Source organism: Phyllopteryx taeniolatus, chromosome 7 (genome assembly GCF_024500385.1).
Source record: "Phyllopteryx taeniolatus isolate TA_2022b chromosome 7, UOR_Ptae_1.2, whole genome shotgun sequence".
Lineage (NCBI taxonomy): Eukaryota > Metazoa > Chordata > Actinopteri > Syngnathiformes > Syngnathidae > Phyllopteryx > Phyllopteryx taeniolatus.
Window position 1 is genome coordinate 3619353 of NC_084508.1, and position 15689 is coordinate 3635041.

The 15689-nt window shown below is 43.1% G+C and overlaps 1 protein-coding gene across 1 annotated transcript in view; it reads right to left on the bottom strand.

Annotated features, from left to right (window-relative positions):
- Positions 1–15689, bottom strand: part of LOC133480853 (actin remodeling regulator NHS-like) — a 57045-nt gene that overhangs the window by 14638 nt on the left and 26718 nt on the right. Inside the window, 2 exon segments of the mRNA XM_061779524.1 lie at positions 965–1101; positions 2349–2495. Of these exon segments, the coding sequence (XP_061635508.1) occupies positions 965–1101; positions 2349–2495 (284 nt within the window).

Here is a 15689-nt window from a genome sequence, read left to right on the forward strand (position 1 = left end):
AGAAAACATGAAAACATTTCATTTTAATGGGATTCAAATTAATCTGTCAAGCATTATCATTAAACAAAACAGAACCATAAAGAGTCAGTCATCAGTCATATTTGAAAAAAAACAAAACAATATTTCACAAATTCTGCCGGGTTATGTCAACTTATGAGGACAACTGTACATATATGCAGTCATACGTACGTACCCGTCACATTGCAATGAAAGTGTAGGCTACACTTTTTTCATAACCTCTAGGTGGCGGCAGCATATTGGAATGAAAGTGTAGAGCTTTTTCATAACCTCTAGATGGCGGCATACATTTATAAAATGTGAAAGTTTTTTAAAAATTTCCCCCTGTACCTATGTATAATGCGGACTATTGACTTTTGACAATTTTTTGAGGGAAACAAATGCACATTATACACAAGATAATACAGTACACGTTGTGTACCTCATCGACTTTGTCTGACGAAAGTCCACTAGCTTAATGCTAACACACAATGCAAACCGTCATACGCAGGCCAACGAAACAACCAATTTGTCCTTTAAGCAACGGATATTTTGAACAGTGGAGTAACACACGTAGACCGACAATATAACAAAGACTCACAGGCATATATTCTTTATCCTCTGTGATAAACAATTCATATTACTGCAGCTCATTAAGCACTAAGGGTGGGTGATATACAATATAGAATTGTTAACTTTTGCCATGGAATATTATTGTGCAATGTTATGTAGATATATGAAGCACTTCAAAACATAAAAAAACAGCTGTTGTTCTGAAACGTTTTGTCTATCAATACATGTCCTGAGAAGATTTACACGCTTTTTAAAAATATGATATTGTCAAATTCTCCTCATAAAATAACAACGACGACAAAAAATATCGAGCTATTTGCATTTTGCCCATATCGCCCACCCCTCGAAGCAGCCTGAAAGGGTTAACGGTGCGGGTGTGCGGGTGTGGTCTCACCGCCGTCATGCGCGCCCCCTTCCTGGCTTTCCTGGCGGCGCCGCCGGGCGTCGACGGGCACGTGGGCACGGGCGGCAGGGCCGAGAAGGTGACCGTCACTCGGCGCCCCCGGCTGGACGAGCGCCGCCGATGACCATCTGCAAACGCCGCAAAGACGCACGGTCACGTCTCAACACACAACAGGCTGCCTTTTGCTTGTTCTTTGGACTTTTTTTTTGTGTTTTTTTGGTGTGTGATGCCACAACAGAAGGACGCGTTCACGAGCATCTTTTTCTGCACATGATACACACACATCGAGACATTTATTTTGTATTTGACTTGTTTTTAGGATATTGTACAAAAACTGGCGAAACAGATGAAACAGAATCAAGAAATATGACACATATATTAGAAAATGACACAAAATATTAGACAGAATATGAGATAAAAATACACAACTGCCCCTGGAAAAAGTATTGATAAATATTTAACTAAAATACAACAAAAAAATATTGGAAAATATACAAATACTGGAAGAAAATTTCAAAAGTGAAACCAAAATATTAGAGAAAATATGTCAAATATTTAAATACATAATATTACACTAAAAATACACAAATATTAGAAACAAAATAGATAAATATTATATAACATTAGAAAAAGACTACAAAATATTCAATAAAAAGATACTAAATATTTACCAAAAAGCACAGGAATTTACAAAAATATTAGAAAGTGATATTAGAAAAAGAAAACAAAATATTAGATAGATACTAAATATTTGAAAGTAATACAGAAAAAGTATTAGTATTATATATTAGAAAAGAATGTGAGACTAGTAAATAAAAATATTAGAAAACCATCCAAAAATATTAGATGAAAAATACACAACTGTTAAAAAACTAAATATTCAATTGAAAAAAGATTCAAATAATACATGTATTGTTGTTCAATTGTAGTAAGTTCAACTTTTAAGAACTGTTTGTTTTCAAAAATTTACATAAAACCTTTATATACAATTCATTTTAATATAATCATGAATCAAAAACTTAAAAAAAAAATAAAAAATCTAAATTTAAGCTCAGTTTGAACATTTTACAGTGGCTTACAAAAACATGAAATATACTTTGGAGGATGAAAACCTCCTTTTTGATGAACTCTGACGTACTACACGACTATATTTGAATGTTGGTCTTGATTTGAGATGCACATATTTGTTTTTTGGGGTGTAAAATGTTTGACACCTCGTGTGCGACTGGCCTGCAACAAATGTGGTACAGCAACAAGTCCACTAGGGGGCGCAGTGACACCAGTGAATAGATGATCATTCTCGCTTGCTTGAAATCGCTCAAAATATTAGGAGGGGCATTTTGTTGTTGTTGTTTTGTTTTTTGTTTTTGGTTACCTGCGTGCAGGTCGCCCAGGTGGGTGTCCCGGTGCAGTTGTTCGACGCATGGCGGGCGCGTGGCCGGGCGCAGGACGTTCCTCTGCTTGTGCCAGGGAGCCCGGTAATGCCGCGTCAGCTTGCTCTCCGTGTCCAGGTCAGACACGGCTGCAAAAAAACAAAAACAAAACTATAATAAACTAATAAATATCAACAACAACACACACCTCTACTACTACTTTTTGTACTACTACTACTACTCGTCCTACTACTTGTACTTTAACTTCTACTAGTACTTCAACTACTACTAATAGTACTACTACAAGAACTATTTACCATAAGTCTTACTCCTACTAGTTCTATTACAACAACTAGACCTGCTTTACTTCTACTACTAACAAAGTAGTGATTTGGCACCATATTGTGGCATGATGCTGCTGAGTACCGATAATGAAGTGAATTGAGGAGTTTCAAGTTAGACAAAAGTCGTGCTTTCCTGCCATCTTGGTACACAATAACAATGTTGGAGTGAGTTGAGGAGCTTGCTCGAGACAAAAGTAGTGCTTTGCTGCAATTTTGATGCCAAGGACCTAGGTTGAAGTGAGTCGGGGAACTTCATTTAGGCAAAAGTAGCGCTTCGCTGCAATTTTTATGCTGAGGAACAATGTCGAAGTGAGTTGAGGAGCTTCATTTAGACAAAAGTAACGCTTTGCCGCCATCGATTGCCAGATGATAACGCGGCGAGGCCTCCAGGCCAGAAGGAGGAGGAGGAGGAGGCGGGATGAAAGCCCGTCGTGTCTCAAGCTTGTAATTTGCGTCTCGCACCGACAATTTTTGCCCGGCGGCCTGGGAAAAAACAAGCCGCGCTCGTCTGTGGGCCGGCGTAAACGCACAGACGACGGCACGCGGTCTCGGAAAGAGAAGAGAAGAAAAAAATGAATGAGAGGTACGCGGCGCCCAATTACCTCGAGGTCGGGGTCTGGCTTTGAACTCCAGCGCACCTCCTCCTCCTCCTCGCCCCCCCTCCCGTGTCGTCCACGGTGGCCCCCCGCCCCCCAGCTCAACAATGCGGCAACATCTGCCGCCGCTCCGCCCCCGACCTCACCCTCGCTAATCTGTGAACGGGAGAGCGCCAGTGTGCATGGAAACGGCGCTCCGACCACTTGCGCCACCATGGAGGACCACCAAAGGCTTCTTTCCATGGTGGGAAAGGGGGGGGGGGGGAGCGGGGGGCAGAGCAATTGGATGATGATACAAAAGTGACATTTATCGACATCCGTGTAATAACACTTCAAGTCCATGTCAAGGGAAAAGAAAAAGTCTTGTCAATTTAACACACCACAGAGAAGAGTCTTGTTAGCAATCCTGCGTAATTTGAATGATTTTTAAAAAATGTTAAAAAATGCCAATTACATAAAATGAGTAGCGCAGTAACAATTTAACACTTAATCGACAACTAACCCGCTATTAAATGAATCAACAGCTATTTTGATAATCGGTTTAGCCTCTCGAGACCTTTGGATTTGGAATCCTCAGAATTTCAGCCCGTTACTTATTGGGTCGCGGGGGCAGTAGCTTCAGCAGGGACGCCCGTACTTCCCCCACCCCAGCCACTTCACCCAGCTCTTCCGAGGGGATCCCGAGGCGTTCCCGGGCAAGCCGAGAGACGTAGTCTCCTCCCGGCTGGACGTGCCCGGAACACCTCAACGGGGAGGCGTCCGAATCAGATGCCCCAGCCACCTCATCTGGCCCCTATCGATGCGGAGAAGCAGCGGCTCTACTCTGAGCTCCTCCCGACGACCGAGCCTCTCACCCGTTCTCTAAGGGAGAGCCCGGACACCCTGCGGAGGAAACTCATTTCGGCCACTTGCACAGGGAGCGAACAGCCCGTATCAGGGGGTTCGGTACCCCGTACTCCCGAAGCACCCCCCACAGGACTCCCCGAGGGACAGGGTCGAACGCCTTCTCCAAGTCCACAAAACACATGTAGACTGGTTGGGCCAACTCCCGTGCACCCTCGAGGACCCTGCCGAGGGTGTACAGCCAAAGCCCCATTTAATATAAAAGTATTGCTTTGGCGCCATCTTGTGGCATCCTGGTGCCAAGGAACTACGTTAAAACAAGGGGAGGAGCTTCATAGCTTGACTTTCCTTCATGTATGTTCTATTTGAAAAAAATGGAATCCATCCATTTTCTGTACCGCTAAATATTTTTACTGTAATTTTTTCATCGAGTGATCATTTTGCAGAAAGAGAATGAATAAAAAAAACATCACTTTGAATTGATTTAATGATCATTTCGTGTAATTACATTGAATCAACATGACAATTAATGGAAAATGTTTTGTTACCGTTCTTTCGTTTCTGAACAAAAACTTGAATTACATTTTCTATTCACTTCACTTTGCCAAAGTTCTGTCCAGGTTTTTACTTAATAATAAGCCAAAAGGTGGGTAAAATTACATGAATTATAAAGGTCAGGAAAAAATATCACAAAAATGAATTTAGTTCGAGTAATTTGATGATGCAGCCACCTTAATTATTAAAAACAATATCATTGTTGGTATTGGCGATACTGGCCATATATTTTCTCACTATTGGCTGGATACCAAATCTCGCAGTAGCAGTTAGTGCGTCTAATCGACTCTCGAAATGACGACTTCATCTTCACCATTCAAACGGAGTGTCACGCGTTCCGAAATGATCTTAAACGTCAACGCCGAAGATGACGCAGAAGGATGACTCGCCTGAATCCCGCATGAACTGAGTTGCTAACGCGTCAACTAGTTAAGATTCCCCCCACCCGTTTTTTTTTTTTTACCCAAAGCGCGGTGGCCGGTGAAAGGCTTTTGGCGGTCTGATTAGTGAAACACAAAGCGCGGCGGAGTCTGGCGGAATAATAACAATAATACCCGACTGGCCCGCTAATCCACTCTGAGCCCACATCCTCCCGGCTGACGGTGACGCAGTCAACGCACCGGACGATACTGTACATGGTGCCTCGAAAACTAGGAGGACTTTTATGTCAAGCGGTAACCCATAATACTTCTATCTAGTGTTCATGCTGTTTTTCAAAACTGGCATACTCGTGTCAAAACGAGCTAACCGCTATTAACAGTCAAAATAATAAAGTCCAATTTTTTTTTTTTTGCATTACAAACTTTTTGATATTGTTTATTGCCACAGTGCAAAAACTATTATCTACAGGAGGAGGCGTCTTCGTTTGGGAAAAGTGTCACCTCAGAAAAGCCAAAGAAAAAGCAAAATGCATGCAGCGTTAACCCTCTGACCTTATGACGTCATGTGGTTTGACTTTTGGTGGGGCGAGGTTGCGTAAACAGGGTGTGAAGGCCCCGCCCCACCCCATCCGCGGAGTGTATTTACGACCCCGTCGGGGTGTTCGGCGTACGTGTAAAGTCATGCTAATGCTTTCAAGAGGCTTTAGTAGATGATTGGTGGTCGTAACGGACCATAAGGCAGCAGTGAACACGACTGCGGGCTCGTGAAATCAGGTAGTGTTACATGAAAAAAGAGTGGGACAATATAAGAGCCCTGAGGCACTCCATTTACAAGACTTCCTCGTTTCCTGTGGGAGGCTGCAAAAGGAAAGGGATCATTTTCCCACACAGACTGCGCAGACGCACACAACACTTTCTGTCGAAAGGTGGCGCCACGGCACAATTGGCCGACGCGAAGCAACGGAAACATCGTTCGCTAAATTATCACAGGCGGGGCTTCACTTGATCGTGATGTCGATATTTTGACGTTGACTGGGGAATCTGCCAAAATCAGAAGCAGATATCCCCGACAGATGAGCAACGTTAAATTGTAAAACTTTGTCGCCTAACCCATCTAATGTGGGCGGAGCTTGGCACCCAAGTTAGATAACCATTGGCCACGAAAAAGGGGGCCGCGAGTCGCGCCCGTCGCTGCTTGTATCATCATTCTTGTGACTGCTTATTGTTACGGTCAACACTTATTCACCCATATTGATGTAGTTAGTACGGCACGTGCGGGCAGATTAATTGGACACACCCCTCCAGACACACACACACACACACACACACACACACATGACTATTGTGTACTAATCAAATCCACCACTCGCCAAATGTGTTTCCATTTGTCGCGCCGCCAGACTTCTTGTTTGTGAGTGAAAGCGAAAGCCACATGAATGCGTTACAGCGCTATAAAACACCCGCACACACACACACACACACACACTCCAGGAAAGGAATGTGCACTTTACAAAGGAAATGTTTCCAAGCGTGTCACAGATCACAAGCGTCATTTGACACATCCGTGTGCCGCTCGCTCCCGAACCTCCGAAATAAATCGGGCCGAGGTTGAGGTTTTTCGCCACGGAAAGCCGCCGCCGCAGGGACGGCGCGCTGCCGAAATACCAAGCGGCTGCGTAAACAGGGGTCACAGACTTTTTCTGGAGCGTCACGACGAGTTCAGGGAGCGCGGCAGCGACCAAAAATGACGATTATTCATAGCAGCAAAACATCAGAAAGATTCCACTTTCCAATGGCATTTCCTTTTTTTTTTTTTTTTTTTCCTATTTCCTTTTGATTTTTACCTCAGCCTACAACTGCTAAGTTATTGTATTGTTTGAAGTGTTTTAACCGCAGAGCTAATAAAATATTAGTCATGAAAGCCGCAAGCAGCAATGAACCGGACCTCGTGCACCTTTTTTTTTTTTCATGGCGAATCCTCGAAAGGATTGTCAAACTGTGACGCCGTGCCAGGGGCGGCGCTAGGTTTTGACGTTTGGGGTGGATCCCCCCAATAATATGCTTAGGGGGGCTGGAGTTTGGTTTTAGGGGGTGCTTGGACTATGAACCTTTGCCATTAACACATATTACCAAATAATTTTTAGGTGTGGGGGGGGGGCTTGAGAAGTCCCTGGGGGGCTTAAGCAATGCCACTGCGCCATGCTCAGTTACCAAATTCATTAACATAAGAGTCCTGGAATTTGATCAAAATTTGAGCTTTAGCGCAGGGGTCCTTGAGACCTTTTCGTGCGTCCTGTTCTGCTAAACATGTCCACCCAATTCCGTGTTGATCAACGAACATTTTTTTTTTCCCCTTTCAAACTTTCGGAGAACCCTCGAAATGATCGGCAAACGTTGATGACTTGCTCCGCCCACATTAGACGGCTTAGTGCCTAACCTTTGTGAAACTGACATTGGATATTTTGGTACTGATTCCCTTGACACGTTTTCGTGCATCTGCTTATAATAAACGCCGACTCCATGTCGATCGGTAAAAAAAATTTGTCAGACTTTTCAAGAACTTGAAATTGGTTAGCTAAATGAAATGATGGGCGACGGCGGGCCGCTGATGAAAACTAGGGACAGTTCAACGGCGCCGCTCGGCGTGCGGCGGGCCGAACACAAGCGGTCGGCCACTTGACTCCCGCGGCAGCGGTTTTCACCTGTCAGCCGGGTGATTAAGCGGCTCGTGTCGAGCTCGTCAGGAAGCCGAGCGCCGCTCGATTACAGCTTTGCGGCAGCGGCGGACCCCGCTCGCCCGCCCCCTTTTCCCAGCATCGCATTGCAGACGGAGGTCACATGAACGCTCCAGGTGAAGGCGGGGGTGAGCCCGTTTCAGCAGCTGCGCTGGTGGAAACAGGCGCTTCAATAAAGCGCCGAACCCCTCGCGTGATTGGACTGCGGCTGCTCTTTGTTCGTGCGTGCTGACTGGCAGCTTTAATATCCCGAATAAACTCTCGCAGGCTGGCGGAATTAACGCCGCTGCTTTTTCCCAGCTCGCCCGCCCTGTGTTACGGTCCGCTAGCGGATGGGAGTTTTCGCCGGCTTCTGACGGAGTAATTTTGAAGCTTAATGCGCGTTCCTGACCGCCCACGCCTCCTTTTGTGTCGAAAGCAGTTAACACCACACGGCTCACAATATAAATGTGCAAAGACGCAACGACGTCCGTTTCTGTGAGTTTTGTGACGAAATACTAGTTCTACCATTACGTCGCTGTTTTTTCGGCAAACGTGGCGAAAGGGGCTAGCGACAATCACATCATTAGATGATTTCGCGCCCCCCCCCACCCCCCAACACCCCCCCATTCCAGGTCGGTACCCTTGACCTTTTGACCTGTGAAAAAAATAAAAAATTTTCATAAACTCAATCCATTCCAATTTCGATTACATTTTTCATCAAGTAAAATGTATAAAGACATAATAAAGGACTTTAAAGTAACACAATGTTGTTATAAAGTGCACTTGCTGCACTCACTAGGCCACGCCCCCTTAAAGGCACACCAACACACAAATGTGTGTCCTTTGACTTAATTACATTTCGTCAAATTAATGAATTAATTTCCTTCCATTCTCTTGTGTTGTGTTTTCATACAATACAGTGCAATTTTTAACCAAATGGTGGTGTTTTTTTTTTGGGGGGGGGGGGGGCCGGAACATATGAATGGCATTTCAACTCATTTCAGTGGGGAAAATTGATTGATGATTAAATAAATGGAGTCTCAATCTTGGTTACAGAACGAAAGAGGAGAATCATGTGAGCCTGCGGTGTTTACAGACGTGGCAAAAAAGAAGAAAATCCAGCTCATTCGTCAAGTTACCCGAAGACCGCACCGAAGGGTGAGAGGTCACCGGTCTGCACTGGCCAACGGAGCCGACGGTAACGTTTGACCGATGGCCCCCGGGTCAGCGAAGCGGCTCAGGTGGACACGGACAAGAGCGCGTTATTCTATAAACGTCTGCCTCCGATTTGTGACAGAGCGTGAAAAGCTAGAGGAAAAAATGCAGACGGCGAGCGAGGACGCTGCTGCGGTCGGCGGGACGCGACGACCGGCGAGCTTGAGCGCGAGGCGGACGAGCTATAAATGAAACGCAGCGCGGTCGGGCGCAGGGCACGGCCCGTGACCCGCTTGTGGGAAAGTCGTCTCGGGCTTCGCGAATATCCCACGCCGTGATGGGGGAAAAAAACGTCTTGTCCGGCGGCGAATGACGGGAACGTCGGGAGCGCCGTGGAGACGGCCGCGAGCGGACCGTCGCGTTGGCAGCGAAAATTAGCAACCTTTTCTTAATGTTTGGAAACGATAGGCGTCAGTTTACTTCCGCGCGGGAGCAAAGTGATCGACCGTTGCTGACCTGAACCGAAAACGATGACGAAAAAAAATAATCCAGTTGACGGCTGTGCGTTTGCTTTTTATGACTCGTTTCCAAAGTGTAAAACTGCACCAGCGTGACACAAAAGTTGAAGAGGTTTCTTTCAATTTTGAAATACGAAAAAGAGAGAACGGAAACACTTGATGAGCTTGTTTAGTGCGGAATAAAACCATAAGAAAACAAACTGCGACGTCAATATGATGCAGTTTCCTAAAAAGAAGAAAAACCTTTCATGTTGCATTTTCCCAAAAAAAGAACACAAGCTATTCATGTTGCACTTTTCTAAAAAACGGCAAACTCTTGATGTTTCGCTCTCCTAAAAAGAAGAAAATCTTTTTTTAAGTTGCACTTTCCTAAAAAGAAGAAAAACTCAAGTTGCACTTTCCCACCCAAAAAAATGGCGAACTATTGATGTTGCACTTTTCCTAAAAAGTAGGCAAGCATCTTCATGTTGCACTTTTCTAAAAAAAAACGCAAACTGTTGATGTTTCGCTCTCCTAAAAAGAAGAAAATCTTTTTTTTAAGTTGCACTTTCCTAAAAAGAAGAAAAACTCAAGTTGCACTTTCCCACCCAAAAAAATGGCAAACTATTGATGTTGCACTTTTCCTAAAAAGAAGACAAGCATCTTCATGTTGCACTTTTCTAAAAAAAAACGCAAACTGTTGATGTTTCGCTCTCCTAAAAAGAAGAAAATCTTTTTTTAAGTTGCACTTTCCTAAAAAGAAGAAAAACTCAAGTTGCACTTTCCCACCCAAAAAAATGGCGAACTATTGATGTTGCACTTTTCTAAAAAACGGCAAACTGTTTCGCTGTCCTAAACAGAAGAAAATGCCAAACTACTGATGTTGCACTAAAAAAAGATATTTCACTTTCCTAAAAGGAAGACAAAATAATGATGTTGTACTTTCCTAAAAAGTCAAGCATTGACATTGCCGTCTCCTGAGAAACGATTGATTTCTAATTTTCCCAAATAGAAGAAAAACAAATGATGTTGCACTTTCCTAAGAAGAAGACAAACTATCACGGTTACACCTCCCGGGAAAAAAGACAAATGAATGATGTTGCACTTTCCACATTGCATTTTACGAAAAAGAAGACAAACTATTCATATTGTACTTTATGTTATTAGTACAGAGTAATACAATAAGACCAATGTGTTGCTCTCTTAGTCGTTTTTTTCGTGTGCGTGGCTTTCTAACAGGAATACATTTGGGAACGCTTGCTTATACATATAATAAGTTAACTCTTATCTTTCCGCATCCGCAGTGAGGCCGGAAGTCCAAATCGTCACCCCCCCTGCTAATCTTTGACACGTTCCGGACGCCTTCCGTGGTCCCTGAGGAGCGAGCTCAGGGAAAAAAGAAAGGAAGTCAGGCCGCAGGGCCGTGTGCGGTCCGAGCGGGCAAATCAAAGCGCTCGCTATTCCCGTTTTGTCGCTCGCCCGCCCGCCCCCGACGACTTCCTTGGCCGTGGGAATGTCGGCGTAGCGACGGGCGCCAGAAATTAGGGAGCGCGGCTGCCCGCGCCGTGCCACCCGTGACTGTACGAGAAAGGAATGCTTACAGGCGGCCGCGTTTTGCGTCCGTGTGTATTTTCGACCTCGTGAGGAAACAAAATGCAAAACAGAAAAATGCTTCTTGTGTGTGAACAACAGCAGTTTTCATTGAACATGAAACAGAAAATCCTACAAAGTCATGATGTTGCTTCGAGACAAGCTATACCAAACTAAAGATCAGCTGTTTTGTGTTTTGCACTTGCCCTTCCTGTACCCAACTGGGGGCGGGGCCAAGGTACCACACAAATCAGCGTTGAAGTCAACGTGAGTGACATAAGAAAACCCGACGTGACGTGCAAACGTCATTAAAAAGCACTTCATCCCACCCGAAGCTGACAAAATACATTTCAATCACGTCGCTAAAGATAATCGGACTTAACCTCACCGCTAAGTCAAAGATAACCTCCACAGTTTATCAGAGAAAAGGGGTTAAGTGATGAGTTTCACCTTTACGCTATATGGTCGCATTTTAAGCAGTCGTTGTTTGAAGCTCTTCCATGTACATGCTCATATTTGTATTGCTTTTTAAAAATCAATATATGAGATATTGCTGATACCGATCTGATAATGTGTATTATCGTATTAGTGTGTATGAAAATAAGGATGTGTTAAGTTTTGTGACTATTTTATTACGACTACTATTATTACATTGATATTTATAAAAAGTGACAAAAGGAAAGGAACCAAAGATAGGTGTAAGAGAAAATAAGTTTGTACTTCTTCCTACTCCTTTTTGGAGGTGTGTAATTTAACTTCACGCCAATTTTATTTGATTTCATCTGATTTTTGTTTGCTTGGTTTGTTTTTCACGGCTCACATTTTCCAAATGAAGATTTCAATCAATCAGACGAGGTTTATAATCGCCGCAACATCGATGCTAAATCCCTTTAGCCCGTCTATGGCATTTCACATTTTACCTTAGCATTTAGCTAGCAGACTTTTTGTTGAAATATGGTTTCCTTGAACATTTTGGTGTCTGAATATTCAATGTTGAATTCTCTTTCGTTTCATACTAAACTTGAACTCGGAGAGACAAATAAACGGCTTGAAGCGAGCACGCTTTGGCTCTTATTTGGAGAACAGTGCAAGAGAGAGAGTGAGAACAAAGCAAAACTTCAAAAAGCTAAGATTGTTTTCGTAAGTTTTAACAGGGTTTCACTCTTTTTCAGTTCCCGGCAGACTTAGCCGAGCTCTCTGCAGTGACGCCCACCAGACCATTGACGCGCTAGCAAAAACAACAACCAAAAAAAAAAAAAGCTCACCCCGATTCCAGCAGATGCGCCGTTCTCAGCAGGAAAGTCCCACCGAGGCCGACTCCACTCGACGAAATCACACGGCCAAAACATTTCTCAGAGATAATAAACGGCCCTGAGCTCGGGCGAACCGTTATCACCCGCGTCGGAGGCTTCCATATATTTCCCGGCTAAACACACACACTCACGCTACACAATGGCTCCGCAATCAGAACAAACGAGTCGCGTTCGTTCCCTCGGAGCACCCGTGGGAGCTTCAGACCAGTTGTAAAATCACCAAAAGTCCTTCAGTGTGCGAGGGCCAGAAGCTAACATACAGTTGCGCTCTACGTATAATATAGTCAATGTGAAGTTTAATGGCAAATCTCAAAGGCGCCTTTTCCGCTGACATCGGCTCTTGTGAGGATGTTTCTCTTACTGTGGCGTCCATTTTTCAGTTCATACAGTAAATATTTGAGTTTCTAAGGAGAAATGCAAATGGTGCTATTTTATTTTCAACAGCCAACTATTCATTTTTCTTAAAGTCATTTTAAAAATTCACACACATTTTTTATTTTTAAATCATATTTTCATTGAGGATCTAGTGTGCAGTATTCCCAAGGCATTGAAATAAGAACGATGTCAAGGATTATTTCAATGAATGGAAATGACACTAATCTGTTCAATTTTATTAAAAAAAAAAAAAAAAAAAAAAAAAGTTTTGTAATGCATTTTTAATTTTAAAAAGGCACTCTATAATAGTGTATTTTATGGAAAAAAAACATACAGTGCAAAGAATTAAACATACATCGTTTCTCGCAGAGGATAAAGAATATGCCTATGAGTATTCGTATAGTGTCTGTCTACATGTGTTGCTCCACCATTTGGGTTCAAATATCCGTTGCTTGGCTAGCTAGCGTGGGATGCTAATGTAGCGGTCTACATCTTCCCTCAATGCGCGTCACCTGTCACAGAAGATCCAAATCAAAGTCGTTTCTTTACAAAAGTTAGCCAACACGCGCTAGTGAGTGCTAATTGAGGCAACGGCGCTGCTGTCATACTGGGAAATCCTAGTGAGCGTCGACTTCCAAAACAGCCTCAGGCGTCCTGCCGAAATATCAAAAAGTCACCCGGGAAACCCGCGGGGTTGCCATGCGGCCAATCGCACGCGAGCAGTTGCATTGTGCTTCGTCGAGGGACGACGTGTCGCGTTTCCTGACGAGCTCGATTCCTGGAAGGCTCGTGTTTCCTCAGCTGCCTTGCAAACTCATCGCAACGCCTTTTTGGCAGGCGCATTCACGCTGCCGAGTAGCCTTTTTTTTTTTTTTTTGTTTGTTTCCAAAAATGAGAGAATGCAATTTCTGTAGAAACTGTGTGTGAATGCTGAAAAGCTATGCTGAAATGTTGTGGAATTAATTGAGCTGTGGAAATGTTGAAATGTAGCATGTAAGACATGGAATTGCTTCAATCAGTTGAGATGTGTAAAATATTTTAAATACATTTTTTTTGGGTGTGAAAATTTGGGAATTTCAGGAATGGGAATCATTTCCAAGATTTTTTTGAATGAGTGGAACAATTTGAAGTTAGAATAGTTTGAATCCGGTCAAGAAATGTGGAAGGAGGAGGTCATTATATAAGATATCTCGGAATTTGGGGGGAAAATTATAACACAAATACAATAAGAAAAGTCATTTAAAAAATATTTAAAACATTTAAATACATTTAAAAAAATCTCATAATTCTTTTTTTTTTTTTTAAACAAAACTTGCCAGAACATAAAAACGAATGGAGGCATTGTGTTAAGTTATAAGAAATATATATATATTTAAAAAAAATAACATTAAATATTTATGATAAAACCATAAGAATAAAAAATTATACAAATACAAAAACAAGTGAGACAAAATAACACAAACAAAAATATATGATTTCATATTATAAACAACAAAAATGAAAAACTTAAAATAAATGTCCCTCATAAAATACATAAAAAAATGTGAACAAATGCTTTTTATAACACCCGACAATAATATATATGTGATCAAAATAATATACTTTAAAGATTATAGAAAATAGGTAATAATAAAACGTAAAATGCTAAAAATCATTAAAATAATACAAAATCAGGCTACAGAGCCCAATTGGAAAACAAAATAATATTAAAGAATGAAATTGTATTTTTTAAATACTAGCACCAAAAAAAAAACCCCACTAAATGTAACAATTACAAAAACCAAACTAAATGAATTAAGCTAACAACACTAAAGTCCAAACATCCATGAAGCGCTCCCACCACAGTTGAGAGGAGCTTGAGTCAGCAGGTACTTTTGATTTCATCCTGAAAAAAAGTGGAGGAACTGGATACTCAAGATGCGCTGACTTAAAACATTCTTCTTATTATTATTTTTAGTAGTAGTCGTAGTCATATTATTATTTTCTTCCTAACTTTTGCTTCATGTTGTAGGATCCGAGCTTCATAGTCGAGGAAGGCGCAGAGTATCCGTGGACGCTACCCCCCCCCCCCCCGCCCGCCGCTGTTTACCTTTCCCTTTGCTCCCTTCTGTCTCTCATCACGGGCCTTCTGCCCATATATGGATGTCCCTCCCGGCTCACCCTCTGGGGACACGCCCCCTCCAGTGCCGAGGCTCTGTGTGCCTTCAGGGATTGGGGGAAAAACAAAAACCCACAAAACCCAAGCCCGAAAGGGCATCTGCTGAAGGCCGAGGGATCAGAGAGTGGAATTTCTTCATTACTTTCCCAGCGCCTTCAAACGCCGTAGACTATCTGCGCTCAAGAAATTACGGGCATGAAACGCTGAGAACGTCCCACCTTTAGCCCCTTTCGTGCAGCAAACCGTGCATTCATTGACGTACGCCTTTCACGCAGAAGCTGGCGAAGTAAGATATTGCCAGGGTCCACTTTGACACCCCCATTGTGTATCGGTGCTTCTCACACAGAACAGCGGCAAAGGGAAAGCTGCCATGGACAGGCAGTGTGAAAGGGGCTGCAGTTTGCGCAACATTTCGACATCAGAGATGAAACTTGAATTCGCCGGTGTCTTTCATACAGAAAACTTCTGTGTCAGAAATGTGCGTGACGACTTCGACCCCAAAGTCCATGTCGGTACCTTTCACACAGAACAGGGACAAGGCATACCGGCTTGCTATTATTCCCTTTCTCGCAGCCATTGTCCCGCTTCTTGTACACCTCTCTTGTTGTCTCCAAAACTGGGAAATTTGCAGCTAGATTTAGACCCCCCGTTCTATTTTGATACTTTTGACAAAGACAAGACAAAAAGCTTCCACCGGCAGGCAGTATGAAAGGGGCTACACTGTTTCTGCAAAATTGTCACATCAGAGACAACACCACCTTACAGACATTTCCATGCCGGAAATATGCGGGTCGATGTCTACCCCCAAGTCCATGTCGGT